This window comes from Cyprinus carpio, chromosome B17 (genome assembly GCF_018340385.1).
Source record: "Cyprinus carpio isolate SPL01 chromosome B17, ASM1834038v1, whole genome shotgun sequence".
In the NCBI taxonomy this organism is placed as follows: Eukaryota; Metazoa; Chordata; class Actinopteri; order Cypriniformes; family Cyprinidae; genus Cyprinus; species Cyprinus carpio.
The window spans coordinates 3,071,004-3,083,837 of record NC_056613.1 but is presented as its reverse complement, the minus strand read 5'-3'; the positions used below and the strand labels follow the sequence as shown (position 1 = coordinate 3,083,837).

The following is a 12,834-nucleotide window of genomic DNA, read 5'->3' as shown; positions in this document are numbered from 1 at the left end:
AAGAAACAAATGCAGGGTGCACAATGGCTCACTTTAAGGACGTAGCCGTGAAAAAGACCACGTCTCTTAATCTGGTGACAGGATTCTTTCAGTATCTCCGCGGTAAGTGGGACATCGATGTCTCCTCTCATCCTGCTGGAGTTTGGGAGCCTATAGCTTACATGTAGTCTGTGCTCCACTGAATGTAGGTGAAACAGATGCATGAACCAGATATGCAGTGACACGTCTCTGGGTCATATGGCTCACTAGACATTATTGGCCAGCTGAGGTCATCCTCATCTTTCTCCTCGGGAGAGGTAATCACCGTGTTGGCACGGGTCACGGCTGCACACGAGTGCTGATGCAAACCTCTTTACAGCTGCGCATGTTGGATTATGACGGCTGTGGTGTGCTTAAGGCTGCACTGGCATGCCATGTGTGCTACAGTACATGGATGCTTCCTAAACATGCCCCATGCATTGCATTAGTACATGCATGCAAACATAGGATGTTGTCTGTTGTGAAAATCGCTGATCTGTCTGAGCCCATCGTGCATAGATTTGTCTGGTGGGTGTTTGTTGGTGACCTGAATGACCTTATCCGAGTCTAAAAATGCTCTGCTAGATTTGTCTATTGTGTTAACAGATGTCACAAACTTCCATTCCTGCTGTTTGTGAAGTCAAGCATCTCTATTGCTCATACTTAGGATTGTGATTTGAACCGTACTAAATAATTACAGTATTAAACTTTTTTCACCTTGCAAACAGTTAAAAAATCAGTAGAATATTATAGAAACTTGGGGTTGACGCTACATAGCTGCACCCACAACACCATAGGAACCACTCAGAACATCTTTAGCACTGTGTAGCAATGGCCTGGCAACCACTTAGAACACTTTTGCAACTGCATGGCAACACCCTGGCAACCACTCCAAACACCTTTGCAGCGACTTTGCACTGCCCTCGCAACCACACAGAATATTCTAGCAACCACATAGCAACAACCACTCAGAACATCTTTATGGCTGCATAGAATCTTCCTGGCAACCATATAGAGTACCTTTGCAACTGCATAGGAATGGCCCGGCATCCACTCAAAATACCTTTGCAATGCCTTGACAACAACACAGAGCATCCTAGAAACCGCATAGCAACACCCTGGCAACCACATAGTACATTCTAGGATAGCAGTGCCATGACAACCATTTAGAATATCTTTATGTTAGCATATAACACCCTGATAACCATCAGAACACTTTTGCAGATTATTTGCTCTTCCATGGCAACAACATAGAACATCCTGCATAGCGACACCCTGGTAACCACACAGCACATCTGAGCAACCACTCAGAACATCTTTATGCCTGCATAGCAACACAATTCTTTATAAATCCATAGCAACAGTATGGCAACTGCTCAAAACATGCTAGCTATGGCATAGAAACGCAAATCCATAGTGAGAGCCTGGCAACTGCTCAGAATGTCCTAACTGCATAGCAACGCTTTAACAACCACCCTGTGACTTTTGCATTTCTTGCATCGCCTTGAGAGCTTGTGGTTTGCACATACATGAAAATGATGAGCATATCTGTGTGTGTCTGCATTTATGTTATTTATGCTGAATATATGTAATAATGGGAATACTGGCACATGTTTCTGATGTTTTTGCTCATGCCACGTGTGGACTCTCAGCTCTCCTGTGCTGGTGAATATCTCCTCTCTAGCTTTGTAGACTTACAGTAATGAAAATGTACAGTTTTAAACAGTAATCCTTACAAATATAAGAAAATAGCCAGGCGAGTCATGATGACTGTGAGTAGAATGAAGAAGACAGGAAAGCGTAATATCTCACTGGATATTGAAGAGTAAATCATATCTGCTCACTTATGTGGTTATTGCGTTTCTGTCTTTCGCAGATGAACAAGAGTCGGTGCAGAAAAGGACTTTCACAAAGTGGATTAATTCACACTTGGCCAAGGTAAGATGTTTTTCAGTTTTTTTTTTTTCATCTGAATGCCTCAACATTTAGCTTGTAGTACTATTTACACTGGATTACAGTACAACAACAACAGTGACCCAGTACACTTTGAGTTTTAATCAACTGGTGTGGCAATGATTTTTAGTAAATCTGTGAAGTTTTTCTCAGATTGACAACTGCAATCTTTATTTTGAACAGTAGCCACACCACCCTTCAAAAGTTTGGTGTAAATAAGATTTTTTGTTGTTGTTAATAGAAATTAATACTTTTATTCACTAAGGATCAGTGTTGGGTAAGGTACTCAAATAAGTAATCCACTACAAATGACTAATTACTTCTTACATTTCTGATTACTGCATTTAAAAAAAGTAATCAGATTACTAATTACTTTCAAGTTACTTTCAAGTTTACTTTACTTTTCAAATGATTAAACCTAAAAAATACACTACAAAGTGAAACTCACAGTTCTTTCATTAATTTAATATTGACTGAAAAATTACATAGGTATTATTTGTTTACGTACACATTAGCAATAGCAACAAAACCTTTTTTTGTTTTTTTGTTTTGTAAAATAAAGAAAACAAATAGGGTGCGCTTTCTGCATTCTCAGTCTCCGTGAATATCTTCCTGAAACGAGTCACTTAAATGAACGAAAATGACATGTAAATATATCTAAGGAAAGCTTGAAGTGTGTATTTTTAAATAAAGTAAGTAATGTCGAAAACAAATATCCTCTGATAAAATAATCCGTATGAAACCAGGTAAAGGTACAGACTTTCCCATCTGAGCTCACCTATAATGTGATCATGCACATCGCACACAATAGGATAATCATCCACGCAAAACCAGGCTTGAGAATCTCCACATCACCTCTGTAAACAAAGAAAGATTCATCAAGTTCATCTTGGCTACTTTTCGTTTTTGAAAGAAAACGTGCTGTGAGGAATAAGCCTTGAATTTACCTCAGAAGAAAAATGTGATGCAACGCAGCTTAATCCAGCGGATCTTATTCTGATGAGTCATTTATTTTTATTAGTGTTACTGTGACATAAACTTGTACACATTCACTTGTTGAACTTATAACAAAATACAAAAACATACTAAAATGAGTGAAACATATTGCAAAAATTTGATATATGATAGGCAACCTTTTATTGCATCTAAATGTTGGAGGACTCATCTGCATTAGCTCGCAACCTCCGGTGATTTATTAAAGGGCATACTGACGTGCAAAACAAGATTTTTACTTCATATTTGTTAACACTGCATTTGTAACTTAAGTAACGTAATTTTATTGACATTAGTAACTGTAATCAAATAACTTAAATTTAAAATGTAACTCATTACATTACTGCGTTACCAGGAAAATTCATTAGAATACAGTAATGCATTAAAATACAGTAGTGCATTAAAATGATCAAAAGTTTTTGGACTGAAGTAATGGCTAATAAAAATCCAGCTTTGCAATCAATGGAATGAATACAATTTTGAAATATATTAAAATAGAAATCAACTATTTTAAATTGTAAAAATATTCCATAATATTGCTGTTTTTACTGTATTTTTGATCAAATAAATGCAGCTTTGGTGAATTTTTTTCAAAAACATTAATCATGTAAAACATAGCAAACTTGTTTTTGCTTAAAAATTTTGCATATTCTGTCTTTCTTTAAACTAAATGACATTTGTTTTTTAATGCAATGACATTTAGACACTTTATAAGTGCTTTTTTGCTGCTATTTATCATGATAGACAAAACTAAGTGTATAATGCTAGACTGTTAGTGTTACTCTGAGGAAATACACCAGTGTCTTAAGCAGTGATGGCTGTGTTACTGTTCTCCTGTATTTCTGACCCATCATCCGTGAAGTGTGAATGGTCCATGACATGTGATTTGCTTTGTAGCATAATATCATAATGACACTAAAGGGCTACTGTCTGTGTAACCGAGTAAAGCTCAGATGATTAAAGGCTGATCGTTGTGCAGGACAGTAAACAGTGAGTGAGGGGGCGTAATGCTATAATAATCTAATAAAAACCATGAAGGGTGCTGTTTGTGCTGTGTGCTTTGAGAATGAATGCTGTGTTGTGATGGCGGCCCACTGCCATGGCCAAGATGAGTGGGAGATCTTGTGTTCACTCTGAAACTCTGAAAATGTGCTCTGAATTTATAAAATGAAGTTGTGGCAAAAAAGCAATGACACAGTTGTAACATTTTTTTTTTTGAAATTGACATAAAAAGGTCATAATTATGATGCAAAACATTGACATTATGAGATGATTATGGCAAAAAAAGCAATTACATAATTATGTAGCAAATTAGCTCAAAAGGGAAATATATATATATAAATAATTTCTTAGAACAATAATATGTTGCATAGGTACAGACATATAATATGCACTCTCAATTAGATCATCTGAAGATGAATTCATAGAGGCCAAACATGGTATAGGTAAGGTTACGTGAACGAGTGGTTCTATCATAAGCATGCTATACAGTACAAAAGACATTATATAAAAATAATATTATAATTTATACCAATGTAATAATTATGAAGTTTTTATCTTATAATTTTGACCAATGTCATAATTAAGACATAAGTCATAATATAAAAATACTTTTATACTGTATATTTTTGGATGTACTTTTGACTTCAGAAAGGTTGAGGATGAACATTTTAGTTTAATTTGACATTTCCACAAATACTGACTTTTTATCTCATAATTTGTCCTGTTTTATGTCACAATTATTACTTTATATCTCATCATTTTGACTTTTTATACATTTTGGGATGTACTTGTGCCTTCAGAAAGGTTGAGGATTAATTTTTTACAGTTTAATTTGACATTTCCACGAATACTGACTTTTTATCTCATAATTTCAACTTTTTATGTTATAATTATATCTCATAATTTTGACGTTTTTGTCTGAATTTTGACTAATGTCATATAAAAATACTTTTATATATATTAGCATATAATAAAACCATCACAAAAATCAAAATTATTATAAATTTTACATACCATTAACATTAAAATCTCATCTCATAGTATTGACTTTTTATGTCGCAATTATGTTTTATGTTTTAGACCTGTCACTTTTGAATCTCTGTGTAATGGAGTTTCTTCAGAATTCACTGTGGCACCAGATCTTCCTGTTTGCAAGTCAGTTCCTCTGTGTTGACATATTGTGTCTTGTGTTAAAGTAGCGGCAGGGGACGACATTAAGGCTATGTCTGACAGGTGAAAGTGCTTTTACTGCTTTGCTTTCTGTAAGATCATCTGTCCTGTTATGTTAAGTTGACCGTTTTTGGGATATTTCCACTGTACGCAGCTTGCATTATGTGGAAATGCAGAATGAATCTCTGTTCATGGAGACAAGGGTAATTCTGGGAAGTTTTGGACACTGTAGGTATGTGCAGATGGCCGTCGAGAGGGGCTGGAACAATTCTCAGTGGGAAGAAACATGTTTCGCTCCTGAGGTCTTTGAAGTGTCTGCCCGCTGATTTCAGATACTGTGATTAAGAGTCAGCAACAGAATATTCAAGATACAATCAGTCAGGACCTGGTCAGCAATCTATGGGTGCACTTTACATATTGAAAAAGAGATTCATTTGGAAAAAGTAGTTGATTTCCATTAACTGCATTTGCAGCATTTTTTACTGCCATAATGTGACTTATTTCTGAGTGTAACATTATTAATAATAAAAAATAATTATTGAAATATTTTATTCATGTTTGTAAATAAAACTTTTAGATTCAAAATGTATTGGATTATTAGAGTACATTTTACAAGAAAATACTATTTGAAGAAAAGTAATGATTTCTGGAATAGTACATTTTTTTAATGAGGGATACTTATACAACTTATTTTGTCAACCTGAATCTGAAAATATGCATAAGAGTAGCCATTTTTTCCTCACAAAAAGTGCGCATTTGCTAATGCAGCGAAAAGAAGAAACAGTTTTTGGGACAGGCCAAAAAACATGCTCTTAAAGAAATAGAAAGAGAAAGCATCTGAAAATAGAAAGAAGTCACTTTACTTTTATTGATGTGGTAAGAAAATGCTTCAGTAGCACATAGTAAATGATGACATCAGCTGTTCATTGTTAAAGTCATATGGTTTTGTATATTGACCCACATGCTGAAGTGGAGCTGTTGTGAGTGTTGGTGCTCCTCCCACTCGCCTCATTATGCGTGATTAGTTGCTTTGGTGACGGGGCACTTTGCAGAGCACAAAGAGAGGATAATCTGACACAAATGGTGGGTTTAAGTATTCCAGTCTGCACAGATTGCACTGAGGGGTCTTTTGTTCCACACAATCTGCTGCAGAACACAGCTATAAAAGTTTGAAGAATCCGAGTTAAGTGTGCAGCCTTTGGGTCCACTGCATTGAAGCAGCGTCCTTACAGAAAGCTCACGCTCAGTGCATACTAACTGAGCTGCAGAATATGCTTTGTAATGCTTTATGAGTCTGCAGATGCCTGCTAAACTTCCTCGCTGTCTGTGTGTGTGCTGGTTGGCCTGTCTGTCCAGCTATCTTTTGTTGCTTTTTTGAGCATGTCTGCATTTGTTACATAGAAATAAATCTAGATTTACATGTCTTGCTTCCTTTATTTTTAAGTTTTATCAATAGTCAGCATGACCAAAGCAAATGTGTTTTGCACTTCACTTATGAAGCTTTTGCGTGATGGAAAGTTCTGTCTATTTTGGTTTGACCTCTGACACATCTGTTATCTTTTCCTATTGTGTCCATTTCCTTTAAAATTTTAAAGTGCCTTTGCACTTTTTCTGGTGTTTGTATTAGAGCAGCTGAACTGAGATTTTCAAAATAAACTCAGACCTGCATCATGTACTGAATTCTAGTCCTTACAAACATGGTACAGTAGCTTTACAATGATGTAAGTGTCAGATTGTAGTACTGTATTACATAGTTTCGGTACTATTCAAAAGTGTGGGGTCAGTTTTTTTTAATGACACTTATGCTCAGCATGACTGCATTTATTTGGTTAAATATACAGTAAAAATGGTATTATTGGAAAATATCATTACTTTTTTTTATTTGAATTTATTTGATTTTAAAATGCCATTTATTCCAGTGATGCAAAGCTGAATTATCAGCATCATTACTCCAGTCTTCATTGTAACATGCTTTTCAAGAAAAAAAAATCTTATTATCATGTCTTTGTTTGTTATGTTATTATTATTATGATGATGTTGAAACGAGTTGTGCTGCTTTATGTTTTTGTGGAAACGTGATTTTTTTTTTTTTCAGGATTGTTTGATAAATACTGTAGAATTTCAAACAGCATTTATTTGAAATAGAAACCTTTTGTTACATTATAAATGTGTTTACTTTAAATTTAATGTGTCCTTGCTTAATGAAAGTAATAATTTCTTAAAAAAACAATATCATACTGGCATCAAACTGAACGATCACCATATTTGTATAAAAAAGCATTTATATTGCCTTTGTCTGTTTTCCTTGTGAGTATCCTTGTGAGTTTCACCATAAAAAATAAATTTGAATTTACAGTTTATTTTCGTTAGAGTTTCATCTGCCTGCAGAGATTGTAGCTTCAGTCTTTCTATGATCGCAAGTTTGAATGCTGCGTGACACTTAAAAATTAGGTGAGGAGAGATACTCATGAAATTTCGAAGAGATAAAGACCCCTCATAAACTGACACTTTACCACATTTCAACATGAACCTAACTTTCTGCTATCCACAATAACTTTATAGCATTCTACTCTTCCTGTATATCAGTTATTCATTTTTTATTTATCCTAACACATTTTTAGACAAACATCTGCTGTAAACATAAGTGAGAACTTGTTATGCTTCATGTATCCCAAACTATGAAAGAACATTTCCTGAGCCAGAAACTTAAATTCCTCTGGGAATGAATAGAGAGGAATTTCTGATGATCTAATAGCATTTATATGCATTTCTTCAACAGATGATCTAAAGCAACTTATAAGGAAGAATAAGAATGAAGTAGAATGAGAATAATAAAGTAGAAGACATTAGAGCAGAAGCATCCAACACATTTGTAATCAAAGCACTATAAGGGTTCATTAAGTTCACCGTTCATTTATTCCTCTTCTTTTTGCCCTTTTCCAGCACAAACCTCCTTTTGAAGTCAACGACCTCTTTGAGGACATCAAGGATGGGGTGAAACTGCTGGCTCTGTTAGAGGTGCTGTCTGGACAGAGATTAGTAAGTGTTTCTGTGATGCAATATCTGCAGATTTTCTCTCTGTGAAACCTCTGCATTGAGCGCAGCAGCTGGTGTGACAAAGTCTGTTTAATGCCAAGATGATGGGCTTGAAAGAGTCCTTCCTTTCATTTGCACTCCTGATAAACCCCTCGTATTTCCCCGCAGCCATGCGAACAGGGCCGCCAACTCAAAAGGATCCACTGGGTGTCCAACATCGGCACAGCTCTTAAGTTCCTGGAGGGAAGGAAGGTAGGTGTCACAGTTAACACTCCGGTTATCTCATCTGTCTCACTGAACTGCTCATCTGTCTTCATTATATGGGGATATTCTGTATAACACTCCTTGCTGGGTCATTCCTGTTCTGCAGTACCTTTCTAGCTTTGGAAAATGATTGCGCTATAATTTCAGGAAGTCTTTCTAGAAAAGGATATAGCTGACTGTCAGAAATATGCACTGTTAAAGATTAAATATGACAAGAAATGAACAAGAAATTCAAGGACAAGAAATGAACAGGATGGAAATGAAGGCTAAAGTTAGTAATCAAGGGTGTCAACTTAAAAAATGAACTTTTCGTAATTTTCCTTCTTTTGAAAAATTATACTGATTTGTGTAATTTGATCAATTATGATAGATGATTTAGAGTGACATCTCGAAGAATTCATGAAATGCATTGATAATACTTACTTTAGTTTTTTCACCAAACGTGATGTCACTTCCATGTCATTAAAGCAGTGTTTAGAAATAGGGATTTTTATACAAGACAAGATATGGAAGAAAAACATATAAATTGATCACCAATTACAATAATATTAGTTTTTATATTTAATAGATTTAAAAAAAAAAGACTATGTATTAATTATTTATTAAAAAAATAAAATTGCATAAAAATATTTGTTATTTAAAATGATTTTTTTTATGCTTAACAAAGGTGCATTTATTTGTTCAAAAAATAATGTAGAAGTAATATGTGAAAAATTATTACAATTTAAAATAACAATTTTCTGTTTTAAAATATTTTAAAATCGATATCATACTGTAATTTATTCCTGTGATGCAAAGCTGAATTTTCAGCATCATTACTCCGGTCTTCAGTGTCACATGATCCTTCAGAAATCATTCTGAAATGCTGATTTGCTGCTCAAGAAACATGTCTTATTATTATCATTGTTGAAAATTGTTCTGCTGCTTAATATTTTTGTGGAAGCCATGATACATATTTTTTTCTTAGGATTATTTGATGAATAGAAAGTATAAAAGAACAGCTTTTATTTGAAATAGAAATCTTTTGTAACATTAGAAATGTCTTTACTGTCACTTCTGATCAATTTATTGCATCCTTGCTAAATAAAAGTATTAGCTTCCCCACCCCCTCATTTTTTTTACTGATGATGCTAAATGAACTGCACAGTAAGAAAGATCCAGCCATATCTGTACTCTTATCTGATCACTGAATATGTTCATATGTCCCAGTCTGGCATCCGTCATCATACTTCATTTCTAACTGTGTGTTCTCTCTTAACATGTCTTGTCTCAGTCTGTGTACCGAGGTTCTCCGGTCAGTACTTCTCCTAGTCTCAGTTCTCACAAACACCTCCTCTTGTTACGCATATCTGCTTTTGATGATGCGTACCGTATGCAGCGAGCAACTCCATCATTTCCTGATCTCTGCTGTAGCTGCTACTGGCTGAAAGAGCCCCAGTTATTTTTAGAAAGCTTATTTTTTTCTACAGCATCTCTTATGATGTCCATGACTGGCTGACCATGAGCAAATTGCTTTTTCCTATTCACTCACATATTCCCTTATATACTCGGGGCATTCATATTTGCTTATTCACTAAGAAGTGAATATGTCTGGCTACTTATTTTTATTCAAGTCGACATGAAGTCAAAATAGACCCTGCTTACCTTCTTAATGCACGTTCCTGGTGTTATTCTGCACGATTCATAGTGCTGGTTTAGACTGGCTTGTTTGCACTGACCTCAGATCTGTGGATGATGTGTTAAATTAATATTTTCAAATGATTTAGACTTTCTAACATGAGAAATATTTATTTTCCAGATCAAACTAGTCAATATCAATGCCACTGACATTGCTGATGGACGCCCGTCCATCGTATTGGGTCTGATATGGACCATTATCCTCTATTTCCAGGTAATGTTTGCCAATTATGATGGTAGGATCTGGAAAACTGTAACAGGTCTGTGTATATCTGGGTTGTAAAGATCTGTCCCCGGGACTTTTGCAGATTGAGGAGTTGACCAGTAATCTTCCAGCCCTTCAGGCTTTATCCAGCAGTGCGTCTTCGGTGGACAGCATGGCCAGCTCGGAGACGGGAAGCCCACCTATGAAACGCAAAGTGATGACAAAGTTTCAGGGTGGTGCCAAAAAAGCCCTGCTCGGATGGGTCCAAAGCACAGCAACCAAGTAAATACCAGCTCTGTTGAGGGTTTAAATGGATATGTCAACCAACAAGAATTGTGTATAAAAACCGGCCTAATCTTCTAATGAGATGTTATTTCTTCTCTCGAGGCGTCTTGGGATTGAAGTGAAAGACTTTGGTCCTAGCTGGCGCAGCGGTGTGGCCTTCCATTCTGTTATTCATGCCATTCGGCCAGAACTCGTGGACATGGACATTGTGAGAAAAAGAAGTAATCGTGAGAACCTTGAAGAGGCCTTCAGCGTGGCAGAAAATGAACTGGGAATACCACGTTTACTAGATCCTGAAGGTAATGATACGGCTTATTTTACTTTTTAATTTCCCTTGAGATAACCCTCTGAGAATTCCATGTTTTTAGATACAGTATGTACAATGTTAATATAATGACATTCTTTTAAATTACCTTTGATTACCATGCAGGTACCATGGTATAATGGCTAAAACCATAAAAACATTTTTGTTACTTGAAATAAAGCCAACATGAACTGAAATGATTTTATTTATTTATTTTATTATTATTAATAAACATTTATTATTTGGCAGCTGGCTGCCAAGGCAACTCATTTTTATTTAGTTTAACTTGATGTAGTAAATTAACTAAAACTTAAACTAAAATGTATAAAAATATATAGACATATAAAGAAAAAAAACTAATAAAAATGACAAAAACACAACAAAATTACTAAAGCTTTAACTAAAATTAGGATGAAAAATATAAAAAAAAAAAACTTATTTGCAATATTAATAAAAACTTTAATAATATAATAATTATAGTAGAAGTACAGTGTCTAGTGTAGTATGTGGTATAACCATCTAATACCATGAATGTATCACCAATACTAATGTTGTGTGGTTCATTCTGTCAATGATTTGTTGTGCTTTTGAAGAGCCACTCATTTGTGAGATTGATTTGAATAGACACTGCTTAATTATACTGGATATCCACCATTATCAAGCCTCATTATAGACAGACGCTGTTATAGTTTGTCGGTCAAGCATGTCATCAGGCCAGATCAGACAGAGACTAGCATGACATCATGGTGTGATCTGGCAGAAGCCCTTTGAAGAGGTTATAAAAAGCCTTGTTTGGCCCTTCAGGTCAGTGGATCATCTAATGTGACAGTCACCTGATGATGCAATCTAAAACTCAAACAAAAACCTGATACATACGTAAACAGCACAATGGGAATATCTCACGGATTTCCACTTGTGAGGTTCAAATCTATAACTTTGTTTTATTGCAGATGTGGATGTGGACAAGCCTGATGAGAAATCCATAATGACATACGTAGCTCAGTTCCTGAAGCACTATCCAGATCCCCACCAGTCCGAGACAGATGGACAGCAAGAGGAGGTACGCTTTAGTGCTTATGCTCTTGTATAAGCTAAAAATACACTAGCTGCTTGCTGTTGTTATTTAATGCAGTTACTGCTGTAGTGCTTTCTTCATCAGTCACTAACCATTACTGTAGTCCATCACAATGTGGAATCCATTCAAGAATCATTTTCCTCTAGAATCACGCCCATAGTGCATTGCTCTGTGTGCTCACTCTGTCTCTCTGTCTGTATCACTCGCCATGCGCATTCGTAGCTGGTTCGTTCCATTCCTATATTCGCTCTCTCTATCCCAGCTCTACAGGTAAGAGTCGATTATGTCTCATCTGCATGGGGTTCATTTAGTGCATGGGCCATTCTCAAAAAACGATGCCATATGTGCTAGAAAAGTTTAGGAAACATTATTACAACATAGTTAGCGCAACTTAGTAAATTACAGAAACATACATATGCCTATAATAAAATAAAATGAATAAATATAATGAGTAATTATCAATAAATCACATTTGATAATTGAAAATAATATTAATATCCAATGATAGTGCTCATTCAAAACCGATTTTGTCCAAAACATGTTACATTTAAAAGGATTTGGGGTTAAACATTTATAATAATATTTATATTAAATACGTTTTAGTCAGAAAGCATCATTGCACACACATTGTTTACTTCTTAAAATGTATTTTTTGTTAAAGGGAGAAATGCCCTTAAGTGCATGAACAACAGATATTTTTATTTATACATATTGATATTTACATATAGGCAGTGGAAGCATAATCTTTTTGTTTTTAAATAAAGTTATGGTAGATTTTTTTAAAATTCTAAATAAAATGGAAAATAAGCAAATATACCGTACATTGACAGATGAAAAGCAAACATTTCAAAA

General features: G+C 35.1%; 1 protein-coding gene across 1 annotated transcript in view; it reads left to right on the top strand.

Moving 5' to 3' along the window:
* syne1b (spectrin repeat containing, nuclear envelope 1b) overlaps positions 1 to 12,834 on the top strand; it is a 108,145-nt gene that overhangs the window by 6,861 nt on the left and 88,450 nt on the right. The window contains 8 exon segments of the mRNA XM_042743048.1: positions 1,895 to 1,956; positions 8,080 to 8,175; positions 8,341 to 8,424; positions 10,235 to 10,327; positions 10,422 to 10,600; positions 10,706 to 10,902; positions 11,858 to 11,967; positions 12,205 to 12,252. Coding sequence (XP_042598982.1) covers positions 1,895 to 1,956; positions 8,080 to 8,175; positions 8,341 to 8,424; positions 10,235 to 10,327; positions 10,422 to 10,600; positions 10,706 to 10,902; positions 11,858 to 11,967; positions 12,205 to 12,252 — 869 coding nt within the window.